At 32.7% G+C, this 22134-nt stretch overlaps 1 protein-coding gene and 1 long non-coding RNA gene across 2 annotated transcripts; one reads left to right on the forward strand and one right to left on the reverse strand.

Annotated features, from left to right (window-relative positions):
• The first annotated feature begins 414 nt into the window (after positions 1–414).
• Positions 415–1493, forward strand: LOC145332597 (uncharacterized). The gene is made up of 2 exons (XR_013884229.1): positions 415–1162; positions 1324–1493. It is a non-coding gene; the product is annotated as an uncharacterized LOC145332597 (long non-coding RNA).
• Positions 1494–2771: 1278 nt separating this feature from the next.
• LOC145332588 (uncharacterized) lies at positions 2772–21899 on the reverse strand. Its single transcript, XM_080177594.1, has 19 exons — positions 21826–21899; positions 21031–21093; positions 20562–20632; positions 19808–19858; positions 18692–18738; positions 17444–17538; positions 16679–16751; positions 16138–16208; positions 15364–15445; positions 14435–14471; positions 14015–14095; positions 13624–13668; positions 11679–11749; positions 11027–11088; positions 8992–9050; positions 7933–8147; positions 5744–5797; positions 5048–5140; positions 2772–2889 (listed from the first exon to the last, which is right to left on the reverse strand). Exons 1-19 carry the CDS (start codon positions 21881–21883, stop codon positions 2859–2861), a joined length of 1359 nt encoding a protein of 452 aa, XP_080033720.1. The 5' UTR covers positions 21884–21899; the 3' UTR covers positions 2772–2858.
• Positions 21900–22134: the final 235 nt, after the last annotated feature.

A 22134-nucleotide genomic window follows, 5' to 3' on the forward strand; every position in this document is an offset into this window, starting at 1 on the left:
TAGCCAAGTCAACCATGAACCCATTGTTAGCCCAATTCTAAGGCACTAAAACTCAATCTATTGCATAAAAAATCTAAATAAAATAGAATAAAATAAGAAGCCAAACTTAAAGTTTTTTAAATATACACAATTATTCAATTTGAAAAGTTATTTTGGAATAGTTATTTATCGCATCGAATTATAAACAGCTTTCCGCGGATATGAAAATGTACAATTATATGATTAAAACCAGTTTTGTTTTCATCAAGATTTGGAAGGTACGGGTTAATAAAATTGGTTTTAATATTATGATTGTTCATTTTTTGTATTCATAGAAAACTGGATACAATACGATACGATACATGATTTTTCAGTGTGGCTGAGAACCGGTTTTTATCCACTTATATAAATCGGGTTCAAAGCCATACTGGGAAGCTCAATTGATGCACAATAAAATCTAAATAAAAAATAGGCCGATTTTAAGGCACTAAAACTCAATCTATTGCACAAAAATCTAAATTAAATAATAAAGCCAAACTTAAAGTAAGAATAAACATAATAGTTAAAGTTGAAGTTTTTTTACAAAATGTTTTGTTTCTGTAAGTGGTGTTTTATCATTTACACTTAACCCACACCTTAAAGAAGATATCTATTTAAAAATGGCAGCAAAGCATAAAATTTATACTTTTAAACACATTTTGTAATACATTTCTACTTTGACTCTTTTAAACAAAATAATCTGCCTATATAAACAGTACAGTACTCTTTTTTTAAAAACTCAAATCCGTCCAAAAATTTTGCCTTTTGAATTGAAATATTAAATCCTTGATATTTAAAATATGTAATAAAAAAATCTTCCAACCGTAACCTTATGCATTTAAATTTTTAAAAATTCCATAAAAAATATATGATCTCAATTTGAAAAATATCTGATATTAAACAATTTTTTTCAATAATGACAGTTAAAAATTCGATATTAAATCCTTTGTGAATATTATTTTCTGATTTTTTACAAAAAAAATTATCTAGTGAATTATCTATGTATTTTTTCCTATGTACAATTATATAAAATATGTAAAAAAAACTGTGAATTATAAAGTGAAAACTAACCTGAATTAACATATCACACAAATTACACGAATATCATTTTATTTGACGTTTCCTTGAATTAATGAAATCTTAAGTAAATTGCTATCTACAGAATGGATAATTTTGTGTATCATCATTATGGATGTACATCAACTTATCGGTCATTATCTTATCCCCTTAGATTCATGGGTTTTTACGGGATCTATAGTTAGGTCCTTACTTCTTTTTTAATAAATCAAAGATTCCTAATTTAAGACGAAACGGCAGTAAAATATCTTTTGTTATTTTTTTGATGAACGAATGTCTCTTTATTTTTCCATTCTTGTCACTAATTTCACAATTCTTATTAAAATTACTCATATTTTCTATCTTTCTTAGCTGTTCCTTCTTTCAGCATTTTTTTTTGTATGATTGGAGAATTTTTTTTAAAAATATTGATATTATACAAGTATCTGATTTATATATTGTACCGTCCAAAAGTCCGTCCAATTTTGTAGCAGTTTTTTGCCTTTCAGATAAAGACCAAATTCTTTTTCTTGACAGTATGGCTTCCAAACTTATTAATATCCGCTGGATTAGAACCGTTTCTCAGCCATACTAAAAAATTATTTATCGTATCGTATTTTAGATAAATTTCTTCGAATAGTAAACTGAAAAATTATAATATTAATACCAGTTTTGTTAGCACGGGCCTTCGACCCCTAGGGCCTAACAAAACCGGAATTAATTTTTTTGATAAATCTCGTTTTACTATCCTAGGAAAGTTGTTTATAATACGATGCGATTAACAACTTTTCTATAGAAAAATATTTGGTCGTATATTTTGAAAAAAAGACATTTTATCTATGTATGTTTATAAAGTACATCGTTGCTTAAACAGAGTATTATTCTATTATAAGTACTTTTTTTGTGTAAAATTAATGACATTTTTTATGAAGTATTATTTGAATCTCGTACGAGAAATAAAACAGAATCCTAAAGTATCATTTAATAGCAATCTTAATTACTTTTTGATTGATATTAGGCATTACAAAATTCTATGTATAGTTGTAATCAAAATCAAAGATAGAATTAATATAATATCCATCGAATTTAAAGTAATTTAGAGTTATAAGATATGTTTTAACAAGGATGACAACATCCATAAAAGCGAAGCACTGAAACGGTAGGACAAACGGACATTAACACTTGTACAGTGTCAGAACTGAATAATCATAATATAAATGTATAAGAGTCAAAGCAAAATTGTGAGTAAATTTGTTGAAAAACTGCTTGATTCAGGATAATGTTTATGGACATACTAACATTTTTAGGACTTGATTATAGAGTTGCTTTGCTGATAAAAGTAAAAAAATCAACATGTTTAAAATGGACGTACGGACATTCTGGAAATGATTATAGAGTTGCTACGCTTTCTAAATCGTACCTAAGTATTAAAGGAATCACCATGCAAAATTTGAAATCGATAGGACAATTCTAACATGCCTAAATTAACGAAAAAAGCTATCCGTTACTGACGTACGGACGGACGTACGGACGGACCCTAATTATAGAAAAGCTTCGCTTTTAAAAATGTCTATGAGTTTAACTTCTGTAAATATGACAAAAAATGAGCACATTTTCAATCAGTATTTTTGCCAGTGCAAGTTAAAACATTTCTTCATGTAAAGTTTATTATCAACAATAAAAAGTAAATGTAAATATTTAGTTAAATGTTTATTAATGAAAATAATAAATATGTATAAATATAAATAGCTGCACTTATTCTATTTGTTTGTTTTGATTTGGTTTTAAGATGTTCTGCGACCGCTTCCAATGAACCTAAAATAAAAACAAGAATGACAACTTTCATATATGCGTAGCTCTCAACAAAAAAAATCTGGTAAAAAATTGTGTTTAAAACTGTCGCAATATTTCTGTAATACAGGATTAATGCGTACTAATGATTATGCATTTTAGTCTAGGAATCGCCCTTAAAAAAATAATGAAACTATTAATATTAGCCAAGTAAAATCATTTAAAATGTTATTTTGCGGATTAAAACTATTCTGCTGAAAAACAAAATAAGATTCTTTCCCATAAAGTGATGTCGAGCTCAGGACACCCTTACCAAATTTTAGAAAGTTTTTCATATGATTGTTCTTAATCACTTAATGTTAGGTTAGGTTATATTGGATGCTAGGTACCCAAGCAGACAAGGACTCATGCAGGGTTAGGGTCTTCCTCATAGGTTAGACATAGAAAAAACCACTACATGTTTAATAGGCACTTCGAGGGAAAGAACCATAAAGTCTTACTTGTTTAATGTTGTTGTTGTAGCCATGATTCTCTGAAGTTAGGATTCAGATGCACACGGAGACATACGAGGAGCATGGACGAGGGAAAGCATGGTCAAAGCTGCATGATTGGTAGAATCCTAACTTCCTTCAAACCTCCCCCCTTACAACCCTAGGGCATCTTAGGGAAGGTTGGTTGACAATGAAATGCTGTTGCAATTTGTCAGATTATGATCACGCAACCTTCCCTAAGATGCCCTAGGGTTGTAAGGGGGGGAGTTTTGTAGGAAGTTAGGATTCTACAAATCAAGCAGCTCTAACCATGCTTTCCCTCATCCATGCTCCTCGTATGAGAGCGCCATTAATTAGGGTGGCTTAATATGGAACACCTGCCAAAACTCTAGGCCAGGGTGATGTAATAATTGAGTAGCTTCCACGAGAATTGCGGGTCAGCTTGTAATGTAACATAGAATACAATCAGCTGTGCGCGAAGCTTACCAATCTAAGATTGGCCATAGGATTCTCACTTCCAGTCTCCGTGTGCATCTGAGTCCTAACTTCAGAGAATCATGGCTACAACAATAGAAATAGGAGTGAAGAACTATAGTGTGAACCCCTTTTTCGTAAATCTGACAATGGAACTCCTCCAGCTGACAAAAAACTTTAAAATATATAATTTCTAGAAAGCTAACTTTATATTAAGGAATTTAACAACTCATAGCTAACTTATTAAAGGATTTGTAATATGCTTTACACTATACTAGAAAATAAATTTTAACACGATATAACGTGAGAAAAGCTTTATCTTAAGAAATGCGACTATTTACAGCTGACTCTATATGAACAAAATGAAAAAATATGCCCTTTCCTCTTACACATGTGTGTACAGTGTATACACAGTACTACGCTAGGTCCTGTTGAAAACGTAACGAACGTACTGTTGTATTGCTATTTGTTGTTATTTTATTTTCATATAATTTATTTCGAGGTAAACATCAAACAAATTATGAATTTATGTATTTTAAATGTTTATAATAGATACGAATTACTAATTAAAGATTATAAATCATGTACATTTGAAGTCCGAGATATTATTTTTTTGTTTTAATAGAAACTCAAGAAAAAAATATAATTTTATTAACTTAAATTCATAAAGGGATTTTTATTATTTTTATTATTTTACAACCATTGCAATAGATGAAGCATATTTATTATTAATGCACAGATAAAACATAGATGTGAAACAACAATATGAAGGCAGTACTTCATGTGATGGACTTGATTCGAGTAAAAGTTGAAAGAACAGCTCTAGTTAACTCTAATGAAAAAACTAGAAAACTTCAGTTTAATTCAACCAATGAGATTTCATGTATGCTCCGATGCGATTCATTTGTTGGCTCAATCAGACATTACCTCGCTTTCTTAGTACCTTTATTGCTACAACAACAACATAAAGTCTTATTTGGTCTTATCAGGATCCCAAATTTCTGGTGTATCCTGGAGGAACAGAGAGTCATGTATGTCATATTTTTTTTAGCCCGTGCCTTCGGCACCTCGGGGCTAAAAAAACCGGTTTTAATCTAATAATTGTACATTTTATATCCGCGGAAAGAGGAACAGAGAGTCATGTATTGGGTAATATGGGGGGGGGGGGGATTCAGTGATCGATAGGTGTTTGAGGGAAAGCACCATAATAGTCTTACTTGGTCTTATCCGGATCCCAAATTTCTGGTGTATCCTGGAGGAACAGAGATTCATGTATTGTGTTGGCCGTCTCTTCAAATATTGGAGTCCAACTAAAGAAAAAAACAAAGACTGTATAATAAACTGGCCCCCAAAGTATTTGAACACGTTATCTTATATACAGCTTTCCGCGGTTATTAAAATACATTTTTTACAATTAACACCACTTCGGCCAGTCGGGTCTAACAAAATTAGCTTTCATCTTAAAAATTTTCATTTCAATATCCGCGAAAGTTATCTATAATACGATGCGATAAATAATTATTCTATTTATCAAAGTATTCGAATGTATGCCTGTCTGTTCTGTCTAAATGTGATCATTTATCATCGGATTATATTTTATCCAAACTGCTATTCATTTTATGTGGTTTAGAAAGTCTGATCTTGTTTTTAGGTTTTACCAGGAATCTGAAGTGATAAGTCAATGGCCAATAATTTTATGTATATCCCATTCCCCAATTAGTTACAAAATTACCCCTTCTGTAGATTACAATTAGTGGTTGAAACGTTTGAACACTCAATTTATTGAATCAACCAATCAAATTCAATTAAAGTCTCCTATGTTGTTAAGCCAACTAATAAGAAAATGTTGTTATAAAACTTAGGACTAATGTAAAAAAAGCCCAATTTTCACTCCTTCCCTGGGTTTTACTTACTTGTTATCTGTTTGAGAACGAATATTAAGCACAGTAACTTCATTTGAAGGTATCCTGAAAATTATCACCAATATTAGCGCTGCAACAAGATTAAAACTTTTGGCTCAATACCAGCTGAGTATCCACGTGGATATTCAGCTACTATTGGGGTCATTTTTGGATACTCAGCTACCATTGGGAAAATGTGTGGATACTCAACTACCATTGGATTTTGTAACAAAGGTTTTGATATGAAATCTTATAGAATTAACTTACATTAGTAGCTCAGCATTTATATAAACAAAAATAAATTTAGCAGGTAATGTCAATACATATTTTTTGTCCTTAAATAACTAAATATAAAACAATGAACAAAAGTGAGTTGCATAAATGTGCTTTATTGTCATAAGAATCAGCATTATGAAAGGATATAATGAAAATACCAATATTAAACTTTTGTGGATATTCAACTACCACAGGGGAAAAGTGTGGATATTCAATTACTCTTGGGAAATATGCGTGGATACTTATCTACTATTGGGGAATTCGTGGATACTCACATAATATTGAGCCAAACTTTTTTATACATATTGTCTACGATTTTGGAAAAAAAACAAGAGAAAAATTAATCTATGTACATTACAATCCCATTTCTCCCTCCTAACCTAAGTGCGAGGTCCTTTTAGGTGATTGTCCAAGAACTCTGAGTCATAATTCAGTTTAACTTAAATTCAGCATGTCCAACAGACAACCAACTGTTTGATCGCACAACCTTTGACTGGAACACCATACTGTGGTACATGGCACTGAGTTACACCTGTTTAAAGTCTCTAGTATGACAAAGTGAGATCCAGACTCGAACCAAACGTCGAAGGACCACAAAATGATTTAAGTTAACCCTTACAGCTCGGGCCCCAATTCCCACCTTAATAGATCGGGGGGGGGGGGGGGGGCTCCAAGAGCCCCCCCTCTATCTCGGCTCCTGTTACAGATAAAGACGTAAAATTTTTTTCTGGTGGTTCATGTGTATTTTTAGAGAAAATTACTTTTTCTAGTCATAGCGGCCAGGCCGCTCCTTAGCCGCTTTTTAGCGGCCAGCCGCTAAATTTTAAAACAGCTGTAGAGCGGCCAATTTTTCAGCTAGGATGACCAAATTTTAGGACGAACTTTTATTTTTCATAACAAAAAAATTACTTTTTCTGATCATCGCCGAAAAACGGCAAATAACGGAAACCGCCATTTTCGGCGGTTACGGCGGTAAAACGGCGGTTGGCGGCGCCAATTAATATTTTTATCTGTTTGTTGTTGCTCAAGGATTTATCAAAAAAAATTATAGGTCTCTAGCTGTAATAGAAGCCACGATATTCATGATATATGTCTGTAGTAAAAGCCGGACAAAAATCGGTCACAAAGTCGGTCAGGGAGCGGTCAAATGGTCATAACACCACTTTTCTCAGAAGGTCATTGATATCTAAGTATTCACCAAAAAAATTTTAGGTTTCTACCTTATACACAAAAGTCATAATGTAGAAATTAAGATTTACTTAGAATTTTTTTCTAAATTTGGTGCTACCCAACCGACTTTGACCGGACACCACGACCGACACAGACCAGATATCCTAATAAAATCAACTCTTGCCGACGTATAATTACTAAACTTAAAAAGTCATGAAGTCACAGCACTCCATCTTACCTACAAAAAAAATGAGATTGAAAAAACTAGAGGGGGGGGGCTCTTGGAGCCCCCCCCCCCGATCTGTAAGGGTTAAGGTTTAGGGTTTTTAAAATCATCGATTACTTTGTTAAAGTCACAATTACACAAATAACAAGGATGACAACATCCATAAAAACGAGGCTCTGAAATATTACGAACATTAACACTTTTAAAGTGTCAGAACTGAATAAACAGAATATAAAAGTATAAGTCGAAATAAAATTGTTAGTAAATTTGTTGCAAACCGCTTTAATAGGTATCAGTATTCTAAAAATCAGATGAAAACATTATATAATATAAAAAGTATTTTGTCAAAAGTGTTAAAAAATTAATGTGTTTTAATAGACGTACTGTTATCAGGACTGTTATAAGAATCATAATGCAAAATTTGAAATCTAATTCTAACATGTCTAAATAAACAGAAAGATCTATCTGTCCCCGACATACGGACCGACCCTAATTATATAAAAGATTCACTTTCAAAAAGGATATGTACCTTTCTGTGGATAAAACCGACTGAATTGTATTAAAGCTACTTGTTTCAGTTCCCAACGGCACATACGTTACTCCCGCATTTTCAGTTGTTTCATTTGGAGCATTTTCTCTCTCCTCAAGAGGAGCTTCTTCCACTCTGATGTTCTGATATTCAGTTTGAATTTGGATGGTTTGACTTTCTTCCACTGAAGTTGAGAGAATGCTTGTCGTATCCATCTAAAACAAATAATATTTATCTATAATACAAAGTAGAATGTTGTCTGTCCGTCCCTTAAGATCTCGGTAACCACTAAACGGATTGGATTCTACTCTTCAGAGAATAAACCTACTGATCCCCCCCCCAAAAAAAAAATTTCCCATCAATTTTTTTTGATGATGCATCACATGTACTACATTTTTTAAAATTACCTCTTGGGCCATTAGAGGCAATACATGACAATGAGACACAAAAATCCGTCAAACTTTATTAGGAACTAAATGTTTCATACATAGATTTTTGTTAAAATTTAGTTAAGTTATGTTGTATCTACTACATTTAATTTTTGTTTTCCTATTTTCTTTCCTAATATATAAAGTAGTACACTTTTTTATGTCTGTAGCGAAGGATCTCGCTAACCGCTGAACTGATAAGGTTCTCCTTTACAGTGAAGCTTCTTATATGTCCTGAGATGGTTTTAGGATATTTTTATGAATAAATCTTGGTATGGTTCTGGGCTTTTTTTCTGCCCTTTAATATACCTTTAAATATAGAGCCCCTAGAGGCTAGGTGTGCGGTGGCTAGTTATGTAGATAAAGTAGAAAACTTTCTTTTGTTTTTTCATTAGGATCTCACTAACCATTGAATTATTTGAGTTCTCCATTTAAAGGAAGCTTCAAATAATTCTTGGAATATTATTTTAGGATATTTTAGTGCCTCTCTCATGATGCTAGAGGCGCATCCGCTAGTTATTTTTTTTAAAAAAGAAAGGAAATTATTTTGGGGAGGGAATTTTTTTGTTGAGGCCACGTACCCATCCTTTAAATAGCCTAAATCCTTACATGAACCAATTAATAACTTTACCTGTATAATTTCTTGTGTTGTTGGCTCTGGAACGTAGATCTTATATTCACAGAATTCCCCTGAAAAACATAAAAAAAAGAGTAACAAAAATACCAAAGTCCAAACAGGGAAGAAGCGGGGATGGACTGTAAATCATTTTGGTACCCAAAGTTGTATTATCACGCTCTCTCATTCGCTGGCTTAAAACTATTGTAAAATCAGAATCTTAGTTGCTGTAGGCACCTTGAAAGTTTTGGAAATATATTACTAGATGTTGAAGTCCCCCTCCTCCAAGATAACAAAGCTTGCACGTTCTTGGACTATATTGTTATTAGAAAATCACGAAACCCTTGAATGTAAATGTCTTTCAAAGCATGAACGACAGACCAACTAATCATGTGATTTTGAGGGTGTCCCTTAGAGTAGTGGTTAACGCACTACGCTGTGATTGAGAAAATCCGAGTTCAAGTCCCCTCATAGATATTGCACTTGGATGACAAATGCTGTTGCAATTTGTCAGAATATAATCACACAACCTTCCCTTAGATGCACTTAGGTTGTAAGGAGGGAGGTTTGTAGGAAGATAGGATATTACCTATCAAGCAACTGTAATCGTGCTTTACCTCGTCCATGCTCCTCATTCATATGAAAGTGCCATTAATTAGGGTGGCTTAATATGGAACACCTGCCAAAACTCTAGGCCAGGGTGATGTAATAATTGAGTAGCTTCCACGAGAATTGCGGGTCAGCTTGTAATGTAACATTGAATACACTCAGCTGTGCGCGAAACTTAGCAATCTAAGATTGGCCAAAGGATTCTCACCTCCAATCTCCTCGTGCATCTGAATCCTAACTTCAGAGAATCAAGGCTACATACATACATACACCATGTAATTTATACAATATACATCATTTGGTATATTTATATATATAGGGAATCTTTACAAAGAAATTAGGCTATCTAGTAAAATTGCCAGAAAATCACATTTCCCCGAAAAATATTTCGGATAGACATACAGACGAACATTTCTAATTATAAAGGGTGTGCAAAAAAAATGCGGACATTTTTAAAATTGAAATTGCGCGGCTTGTGTTAATAGTAGAAAATTCTTATGCATATCGTTAGAATTGTTATGAACTCTAGTTTTTGGAAATATAAGAACGGATCCTGTGCTACGTATAGTTAGGGAGCTACGTGGTGAAATGTTCCTATTGCCTTAAAACTTGAATTGCGAGTAAACCAGAAAATTGAAAAAAATATTGGAAAAAAATAAATCTATTTTTAAAGCTTTTTAAATATTTGTATTTATTTGTCATACAAATCTTCTAATTGAATATGAAGAAATCTACAAATATTTGTACTGAAATCATTCTTTTACAATGGATCCTTCAACAAGGTATCAAATAAAAGTTGAGATTGAAACCCTGGAGCAAGCATAAGAGAGGTTAGACAATTTTTGAAAAGTGGATCTGCATCCAAGGTATGGAATAATCTTACAAGACAAACAAGATCTTCATCTAAAAATACAAATACACTTAAGGATCTACAAAAGGAAATAATTTCTGCCTGGAAAGAAATTGATGCTGACAAAGATTTGTGCAAAAAGCTTATTCATTCTATACCAGCAAGAGCAAAGGCCATAATACAGAAAAATGGAGATCAAATCTTTAAAAATGATTATTAGTTATTCATTACTTCTTTGTTTGTTGTTAGTTTGTTAATAAATTAGTTAATTTTATAATTTTTCTTGAATTCATTGTTTAAAAAAAAAATAAACTTGTTTTGCAATTTTTTTATTCAATCTTTTTATACTTTGATATTTGATAATTTACTCTCAAGTTAAGTTTTAAGGCAATAGTAACATTTCACCACGTAGCTCCCTAACTATACGTAGCACAGGATTCGTTCTTATATTTCCAAAAACTAGAGTTCATAACGGTTCTAACGATGTATAAGAATTTTCTACTATTAACACAAGCCGCGCAATTCCAATTTTAAAAATGTCCGCATTTTTTTGCACACCCATTAGAATAGTTAAGCAGGTAAAAAGTTAACCTGTATATTCTTTAGGACATAAACATCTTGGCTTCTCTACCAAAGTTCCATTCCCCCAATAACTAAAATTGGATTAGCAAAATAAAATTTATACAATTTTACTATACAACTAAATCATTATTTTTTTCGTAATATTTGTCATGTATCTTAAAGGGTTGATGTACAGCACAACCCTAATTATGATGGACAAAATAACCCCATTTTTAGATAAAAAATATTAGTGGAAACAACCAATCAAGATTTCATAAAATAGCATTTTGTATATTTTTACTGAATAATCATTGGTTCACTCCAAACTTGGAGTGTCCAAACTTCTAAAGAAATGGTGATTTAGCTTTTTTATCATTGATATACCGTCCTTCGTCTTATTCCAAGATGTAATGTTCCTATCCTATTATATAAAGCTTTTTTTTTGACCGCTGAACCAATATGATTTTTCTTTGCAGTGAAGCTTCTTATAGGCCCAAGAAAGTTTTTAGTACTTTTAGTGGAGGGTATATGGACCCCTTAAGAGAAAACACCGATAGAAAGTATACCCCCCCCCCCCCGAAATAAAAATAAAATAAAATTGAAAGTAAGGGGTCGATACCACCCCCCCCCCATTTCTAGGGGCATAGCTGGTAGTATAGAATACGATAAAATGAATTATTACTTGCAAAGTTCAGTACCACCATTCATGCAAAGAAATGATCCTATAGGTAAACAAACTCCTCCTCTATATCCCTAAAACAATAGATTTATTACTCTAGATGGTCTATAAGATTTATTACTCTAGATGGTCTATTAGAATTATTACTCTAGATGGTCTATTAGAATTATTACTCTAGATGGTCTATTAGAATTATTACTCTAGATGGTCTATTAGAATTATTACTCTAGATGGTCTATTAGATTTATTACTCTAGATGGTCTATTAGATTTATTACTCCAGATGGTCTATTAGATTTATTACTCCAGATGGTTTATTTGAATTATTACTCTAGATGGTCTATCATATTTATTACTCTAGATGCTCTATCAGATTCATTACTCTAGATGGTCTCTCAGATTTATTACTCTAGATGGTCTATTAGATTTATTACTCTAGATGCTCTATCAGATTTATAACTCTATATCCCTAAAACAATAGATTTATTACTCTAGATGGTCTATAAGATTTATTACTCTAGATGGTCTATTAGAATTATTACTCTAGATGGTCTATTAGAATTATTACTCTAGATGCTCTATCAGATTCATTACTCTAGATGGTATTTCATATTTATTACTCTAGATGGTCTATCAGATTCATTACTCTAGATGCTCTATCAGATTCATTACTCTAGATGGTCTTTCATATTTATTACTCTAGATGGTCTATCAGATTCATTACTCCAGATGGTCTATCATATTAATTACTCTAGATGCTCTATCAGATTCATTACTCTAGATGGTCTATCAGATTTATTAATCTAGATGATCTATTAAATTTATTACTCTAGATGTTCTATCATATTTATTACTCTAGATGGTCTATCAGATTTATTACTCTAGATGATCTATTAAATTTATCACTCTAGATGTTCTATCATATTTATTACTCTAGATGGTCTATCATATTTATTACTCTAGATGGTATATCAGATTATTACTCTAGATGGTCTATCAGATTTATTACTTAGGATGGTCTATCAGATTTATTACTCTAGATGGTATATCAGATTATTACTCTAGATGGTCTATCAGATTTATTACTCTAGATGGTCTATCAGATTTATTACTCTAGATGGACTATCAGATATATTACTCTAAATGGTCTATCAGATATATTACTCTAGATGGTATATCAGATTATTACTCTAGATGGTCTATCAGATTTATTACTCTAGATGGTCTATCAGATTTATTACTCTAGATGGTCTATCAGATATATTACTCTAGAGGGTCTATCAGATTTATTACTCTAGATGGTCTATCAGATATATTACTCTAGATGGTCTATCAGATATATTACTCTAGATGGTATATCAGATTATTAATCTAGATGGTCTATCAGATTTATTACTTAGGATGGTCTATCAGATTTATTACTCTAGATGGTATATCAGATTATTACTCTAGATGGTCTATCAGATTTATTACTCTAGATGGTCTATCAGATTTATTACTCTAGATGGTCTATAGAATTTCAATCTAGATGGTCTTTCATATTTACTACTCTAGATGGTCTATCAGATTTATTATTCTGGATAGACTATAAGATTTATTTCTCTAGTTGGTCTATTAGATTTATTACTCTAGATGCTCTATCAGATTTATTACTCTAGATGGTCTATTAGATTTATTAAGGTAACTTTTAATATTAAGTAAGAATTTCCTATGAAATTAAACTATTTCTAGCTGACATTACACCTGCTAACCAATAATGTGGTCGGATTCTTACTATTGTTTAAAATAAGAGGTTTATTTCTATATTAATATTTAACAGAAAACCTACTTACTAATCGCAAGGAATCGATCCCTTAACGTAAAGTACAAGTGTAGCTTTTTAGTGATTTTGTATCTATTTTCATGAAGCAGTGCTTGGCAGCCATAGTCGTCAAAGCATAGATTATTACCTGTGACCATAAAGGAGTTTCACATAGTTCCCCACCCCATCCATCCTAAAATTTGGAAACTTTGGTTAGTGTAGTGTGTTTTATTTATAAAATCTTGCTATGGGGGAGGGGAGGTTTAATTTAAATTTAACTAAAAGAAATGTGTGTGTGTGTCGCCATTGTTTCATAGTGTTTGGACCTAAGTAGTCATGGAGTAAGCGAGACACTTTTGTATGCTGGTCTCCAGGGCCAGCTCAAGGTCCACACCTAAGTACAAGTACTTGTCCCGTTGTCTCAAGGGACCTACTCTTTATTACCTCACCCTCGCCGAGTATGACAGGTGTCCCAAAGTAAGTCACCATAATAAACTATGCTCTCCACAGAGAAGCCTGGGGTAAAATGAAACACTTACCAAACACTGGCACTGCCAAGGTTCTGTACAAAATCCGTTAGCACATCCAGGATACACCGTGCACACGTCACATAGATCCCCCTAGACAATAGATATATTTTCATAGATGGCCACCCTAGACAATAAATATATCACCATAGATACTCAATCAGATATAGTTATCAGTAAGTTAAAAAGAAATTTATAGCAGATCAAGATTCTTGTTTATTATTATTCACATATTAAAATATTCCCTAATTCTCATATAATTTTTTGATGAAATAAAAAAAATGTTCTTTTGTAAAAAAAAGTGTTTACTTATTTAACTTGTTTAAGAAGCCGAGAAATTTAAGCTTCCTTCATACAGATCTTAACAGACCGACGGACGAACATTTTAACTTATAAAGTAGCTTTGTTACTAAAAATATTTGTTAATCCTACCGTCCATCCAATTTCACACTTGCATTCTCCAGGAACACTGAAATAAAACAGGGATCTTAAGGAGTAAGACAACAGCAAATAAATTGATGTACATCCCATTACATCCAGTTGCGCCCACAGGAGTATCCCCTTCCTCCCAACAATACCTGCATATACCAATACATCCAGTTGCGCCCATAGGAGTATCCCCTTCCTCCCTACAATACCTGCATATACCATTACATTCAGTTGCGCCCACAGGAGTATCCCCTTCCTCCCTACAATACCTGCATATACCATTACATCCAGTTGCGCCCACAGGAGTATCCCCTTCCTCCCTACAATACCTGCATATACCATTACATCCAGTTGCGCCCACAGGAGTATCCCCTTCCTCCCTACAATACCTGCATATACTATTACATCCAGTTGCGCCCACAGGAGTATCCCCTTCCTCCCTACAATACCTGCATATACCATTACATCCAGTTGCGCCCACAGGAGTATCCCCTTCCTCCCTACAATACCTGCATATACTATTACATCCAGTTGCGCCCACAGGAGTATCCCCTTCCTCCCTACAATACCTGCATATACTATTACATCCAGTTGCGCCCACAGGAGTATCCCCTTCCTCCCTACAATACCTGCATATACTATTACATCCAGGGGCGCACTCAGGAATATCCCCTTCCTCCCTACAATACCTGCATATACTATTACATCAAGGGGCACACTCAGTAATATCTCCTCCTCCATCCCTGCAATACCTGCATATACCATTACATCCAGGGGCACACTCAAGAATATCCCCTCCCTCCCTACAATACCTGCATATACTATTACATCCAGTTGCGCCCACAGGAGTATCCCCTCCCTCCCTACAATAACAGCATATACTATTACATCCAGGGGCGCCCTCAGGCATATCCCCTCCCTCCCTGCAATACCTGCATATACCATTACATCCAGGGGCACACTCAGGAATATCACAAAGGGGGCCAGTCCATCCCTCTTCACATCTACACTCACCTGAGAACAATAGAACATTATCAGCTACTCCGCCACCTAGCATCTAGGGATCTGCATTCACTGAGCTAGGATTAGGATGGAAATAGCACAAACCATACCAAGACTTGTTTTTAAAAAAGATAGCTTTTAATGATTCTAGTTGTATAGGCCTTAACCTACTATACAAAAATATCTATCTATCTATCTATCTATCTACCTGGCTGTGTACAGAAGCCATTATTACATCCCTCAGGAGTATCACACTCTATCTGTCTATCTACCTATCTATCTATCTATCTATCTATCTATCTATCTATCTATCTATCTATCTATCTATCTATCTATCTATCTATCTATCTATCTATCTATCTATCTATCTATCTATCTATCTATCTATCTATCTATCTATCTATCTATCTATCTATCTATCTATCTATCTATCTATCTATCTATCTATCTATCTATCTATCTATCTATCTATCTATCTATCTATCTATCTATCTATCTATCTATCTATCTATCTATCTATCTATCTATCTATCTATCTATCTATCTATCTATCTATCTATCTATCTATATATCTATCTATCTATCTATCTATCTATCTATCTATCTATCTATCTATCTATATATCTATCTATCTATCTATCTATCTATCTATCTATCTATCTATCTATCTATCTATCTATCTATCTATCTATCTATCTATCTACCTGGTTGTGTACAGAATCCATTCTTACAACCCTCAGGAGTATCACATTCTAAACAGCCTTCGCCCTTGTACCTTCAAAAAAAGCTCAAAAACCAGACTGTAGAGCAAGCGAACATTAACACTTGTAGAGTGTCAAAATTATTAAGTAGAATACAAAATTGTAAAATACGGGATACTGTTTAAAAAAACAAAGAATATATTTAAATTTTTAGGACAGACAGACAGACAAACATACTGTTTCTTTTATATAATGATTATATTTTGCTTATCCTTTCTTACTATTATACACATTAGATTCTGTACAGACAGACATACAAACATTTAACCGATATGGTTCTCCTTTAAAGTAAAGCTTCTTATAGGTCCTGGAAAGAGAAATCGCCCCTAGATAAAAATGACCAATCGCCCCTCCAAAACTTTTTAAAAACTTTTGTTTTTAAAAGTGCATTTGAAAGTGTGGGGGTTTGTCAACTTTCCCACACTTAAGTGCCCCAAGAAGCCTCTAGAGGCGTATCCGCTTGTAATGATTATATTTTGCTTACCCTTTCTTACAGGTACAAACATCAGGTTCTGTACAGGTACCTCTTGTAGGATCACATGCTGTACATATTGGCGCTAAATAGATACAAATCATTCAAGTCAAATTAAATAACATAATGCATTTTAGGCCTCTTTTCAAAATTAATATTTGTTAAAAACTCATTCATTTTTATACTCTTTTTAATTTTGGTTAGGTTTGAAAGGGAGTCAGACTAAAAGGGGTTATAAAATTAAAAGAAAGGAGGTAAGGGGGTAATTTTTTTTGTATGTCTAAACATTGAAAAGTGGTTTATATATAAAAAGCTTTGCTGTAAAGAAGAACCATATCGGTTGAGAAATTAGCGATAACCTTAGCTACAGACAAAAAAAACCTTTCTACTTAATATTAGAGGATATAAATTATTTTGTTCTCTTTTTTATTATTCCATTATTGGAGTTAATCTTTTTTTTCCATTTCCAAATTTTATGTTGACAAATTTTTTTCCTTTTCAAGCAAAATTTTCTGCTTTTAAAGTTTTACAAATTTCTTTATTTTTATCTTTTAATATGTAAATTAAATTAATTTGATTTATGTCATTTAGACCGAAATATATTTCAATAAATAACTAAGAAGTACCAGAGACTTTCCCACTCAGTAAATTTATCATGTACATCATTAATTTATGGTCCATTGTTCTATCCCCTAAGATTCCTAGTTCTAACAGGTACAAATAACCAACACATTAAACTTGCGTGAAATCTTTACATGAAAATTGAAAACAACTTACAATTACAAAACATTCCTTGCCACCCATCCTCGCATTTACATTCGAAGCTACGGTCACAGTATCCGTTGGCACATCCTGGCAACTTCATACACTCTCTAGTATAGAATAGTTATTTATTGCATCGTATTATAAACAGCTTTTTGCAGATATAAAAATGTACAATTATAATATTAAAACCAGTTTTGTTAGCCCCGAAATGCCAAAGGCACGGGCTAAAATGATTGTACATTTTTATATTCGTAGAAAAATGGATACAATACGATACAATACATGATTTTACAGAATGGCTTAGAACCGGTTCTAATCCAGCGGATATTAATCGGTTTCGAAGCCATAATAGAATTTTTATGATTGATTTTTTTTATCAGGATGCGTAGTATATTATTGAAACTGTTATAAATTAATTATACGAAATATCTACATTTCTAAAATCTATCTGTATTAATTAAATATTAATTAAAGATATATAGAAAGTTACGTCTAAGTAAAAATAAATTATATTGACAATTCATTAAATAATTCTCTAATTAGATCTCGTATTGTATTCCAAAGAAAGTGTCCTAACCATTGTGATTTATAAAAAAAATAGCTAGTCCGTGTTTTTAGTAAGTAGTAAAAGTAAAATGATCCATAGAATTTAGATAATTAATTTGACACCTTACTTTTTAAATTCTGTTGAGTAATTATTGAAAAAATCTATTTTGTTGAACCCCATTGAATAAAAAATTTCTAACTTTTGTCATTTTATATTTAAATTGCTAGTCGGTGCTTTTCTATAGTAAGTAGTAGGTGTAAAATGTATTTTTGTAGACCTCTTATTTTTGAAGTAATTTCAGTTTTAAAAAGTTGGGTTTAAGGTACTAAAACGCGACAAAAAAAATTGCAATTATGAACAAAGATAGTAAGTTCTTTAATTTCTCACCTTACTTTTTGAATTCTGTTGAGTAATAATTGAAAAAATCTTTTTTGTTGAACCCCGTTGAATCAAAATTTTGAATTTTGGGAGCTCGTCACAAATGGGCTAAAGAATCACAAAAGTTAGGACACGTTTTTTTTAAAAAAATTAAAACATTAAGTGATTTGAAAATGACAGAGCGGAGATTTTTCTTTGTTATTTGTTACCTTAGGATAGGTCAGTTTAGGCTATATTGGGTACAGTGTAGTCCCGCAGAGTACAGGCATTTCTGGGTTAGACATAAAAAAAAAATATCTGCACCATCCCTTTATTTTCAATTTATTTAAATTTACCTGCATCCCTCACCAGTGTACCCAAGATTGCATTTACATTCTCCGGGCTAAACATATGAAAACATAGATGACAACATCCATAAAAGCGAAGCACTGAAACGGTAGGACAAACGGACATTAACACTTGTATAGTGTCAGAACTAAATAATCAGAATCGAAGCAAAATTGTAAGCAAATTTGTTAAAAAACTGCTTTATACAGAATAATGTTTATGAGCAAACTTACACTTTTAGGACTTGATTTTAGAGTTGCTTCACTTATAATATTGTACTTTTTTGTCCCAGGAATCTGTATACCAAAAATCACATCAATCGGATTATTAGATCTCATAAAAATTATCACATTTAAAATAGACCTACGGACATTCTGGTAATGATTATAGAGTTGCTACGCTTTCTAAATCGTACCTAACTACTACAGGAATCACCATGCAAAGTCTGAAATCGATAGGACAATTCTAACATGCCTTAATTAACGAAAGAAGCTATCCGTTACGGACGGAAGGACGTACGGACGGACCGACCCTAATTATGGAAAAGCTTCGCTTTTAAAAATCAGGGATTTTAATAGATAAGACAATCGAAGATAAATTGATCTACATTTCCAGTTAGGATAACCCAAATTTCACTTTCTGTAGATTAAAAATATTGGTGAAAAAATTGGGCATTTTTGATTGGTACAACCCAGTCAAGATTTTGTAAAAGCCCAACAAACTTTGGAAACCAGTAATTTTTAGCTGAATGTCCACTCCCTCTAAGTGATTGAGAATAGTTATTTCTCGCATCGTATTATAAACGGCTTTCCGCGGATATAGAATGTACAATTATAAGATTAAAACCAGTTTTTTTAGCTCCGAAGTTTTATTTATAAGAAGAAAAAAAAATCTGAGAAAGTTCTACTTTGAAGGAGATCCATATCGGTCCAGCGGTTAGCAAGATCTTAAGCTTCTTACAGACAGATATATATCATTTTACGACACTAGGAATCTTAAGGGATAATAAGACAGCTAGGACAAAAATTTATATAATTGTACACCACAATGTTATCCATAAACATTTTTTAACTAATAAATTTAATAAAATTAAGTTTTTCAGACTACGAATTGCACAAATTTACCTGTGTACAATAACCATGTTGGGGATGGCAACTGGTTTCACAAGCAGGAACCTAAAATATGCAAAATATAAAAAACAAGGATAACAACATCCATAAGAGTGAATCTTAATAGATCCATAAGAACAAACCAATATTTACAAATAAAGAGTATAGTGTTTTAAATATTCAACATTATTTAAAATTTCTACCATTGTATAATTCTTTGCGTCAATTCTACGTCTATTGTCTTATCCCTTACGATTCCAAGAATATAACCCTAAAAAAGAAATCTTAAAAATATTTTTGCTTGAGTTTTAATACACCATACAAGCATTTTAAGAGCTATCAAGCTCGACGTTTTGTTGCAATGACATACAATTCCTAATTTAAGAAAGTCTATGCATTAAACAGAGACCGAGGGAAGTAGAGTATCTTTCAAGAATCTTAAAGGGATAATAGAATAGACGACAACAAATTAATCGCATGAAATGTTTGAATTCTAGAGTTTGAACAACCCAATCAAAATTTTATTAGTTTTCTCGTATTCATTCGAATCCGGTGGATAGGAACCGGTTCTCATCCATACGAAAAAACTATGTCTAGCATCGTATTATATCCAGCTTTCTACGAATATAAAAATGTACAATAAAATCTTATAATTGTACATTTTATATCCGCGGAAAGCTGTTTATAATACGATGCGAGAAATAACTATTAACGAATTCGATGTCTATAAAACTTTGTAGACCAGAAAAATTTGAAGATTATGTTTTACCTGACATAAGTCACCAATCCAACCAGAAGTACATTCAATCCTTCCATCTGTACATGTGTATCTGTCCTGCTCTAAAATTGATAGGTACATAGATAGAAAAATATATGAATAGATAGATAGATAGACTCAAGACGTTAATATATGTTCTTCTGCTGCTATGAAATTAAAGGCTGATATAATTGGAATGCCTTTGCTCAAAATAAGTTTAAACTAGTAAACACTCAGGACTTCCAGGCATAAATCGTGCAATCAATGGGTAGGTTGTCTGTAGGATGTTTAGCCGCGTAAGCATGCACCACACCAGCAGATTATGGTTGAGAAATACACTAAATTAAGACCTAATGTTGCAACCTATTCTCATCCAGATAAGCTTAGTTTATGTAATCTCCTTATTTTTAAGCCCCTGAACGGACGGTCAACATGTGGCTGACAGGTAGCTGATGACCCTTGAAAACAGCTGTTTGTTTACCTTTTAGTTTATCGGGTTTACAAGCTTCAACTTCCCAGCTGTCTGGCGTTGGGATACTCAAAACTAAAAATATACAAGGATCAAGAATTTACAATTATATGAGGGATGTGGGGGGGGGGGGAGATGGTAATAAACCCAAACAATTGCCCCTCACCCACCCAACCAAAAAAATGAATTATCCCCCAATTATGATTTTTTACCCCCCTCACGAAAAAATAAAAAGCTTGGACTTCCTTGACAATGATGATAAGAGCCCTGAGTAGTAGCGAAGCGTCACAAAGTAAATAATTTACTAAAATTAAATTAGCATCCAAACAAATAGACAGACAAAGTTAAGTAAAGAGTAAAGTTTATCTTGGTGCTGAACAAATACATTTGTTTATGATAGAGGCTGTGAAATCTCCCCCAAAAAACGTTATTATACTAGCCCAATGTACCGCTCTCCCAAGTATCAAAAGTTGTGACACATAAAGTGAGCTGTACAGAAGCAGCTCATTGGACATACTTACATTTTAAGACCAAATTATAGAGATGCTTCGCTTATACTATTTTGTCAAAACGTGAAAAGTAATCAATATTCAAGAAATTAAGTAAATTGCTTAATATGAACAAACATATCGACTTCTGATTATTATTATAGATTTCCTACGCTTCTTGAATTGTACCTAACTATCACTGGAATCATCATATCAACTTTGAAATTTAACATGCCTAAATCAACGATAAGATATATCCGTTACGGACGAACGAACGTACCAAAAATGTAGAATAGCTACGCCTTTAAGAATGTTTTACCGTAAGAAATTTGAAGAAATGTTATAGAACTAATCAAAACTGCCTTCTTTAATATCATTATTTTTTCTGAAATATTTTTTTATGATTAGCGACCTTTTTTTGTCATTTCATTCATGTTAACTTAATTGTAATGATCGATATACTTTTACTTGGATGTTGCACCAGATTTTCATGTACTCTGACAAAGTGACACTCTCAGTTGGATAAAATAACGAGACCACCGGCCATTCACATCCTTCTTGATCTGCAGAACTCTTGGGAGGTTTGAAAACAACTTGAAGCTAGTAACCAATGTACTATCATCCTATC

Source organism: Acartia tonsa, chromosome 11, assembly GCF_053477335.1.
Source record: "Acartia tonsa isolate MP-2025a chromosome 11, ASM5347733v1, whole genome shotgun sequence".
NCBI lineage: Eukaryota > Metazoa > Arthropoda > Copepoda > Calanoida > Acartiidae > Acartia > Acartia tonsa.

Excerpts from the sequence above, each read along its gene's own strand:
- LOC145332588 (XM_080177594.1), bottom strand. The coding sequence starts at position 21,883 with ATGATATTAAAGAAGGCAGTTTTGATTAGTTCTATAACATTTCTTCAA. Across the intron at positions 21,094-21,825 it reads ATTTCTTCAAATTTCTTACG|TTTTGAGTATCCCAACGCCA; the intron begins GTAAAACATTCT and ends GTATATTTTTAG. Across the intron at positions 14,472-15,363 it reads GGATGTAATGGTATATGCAG|TGTTCCTGGAGAATGCAAGT; the intron begins GTATTGCAGGGA and ends GTTTTATTTCAG.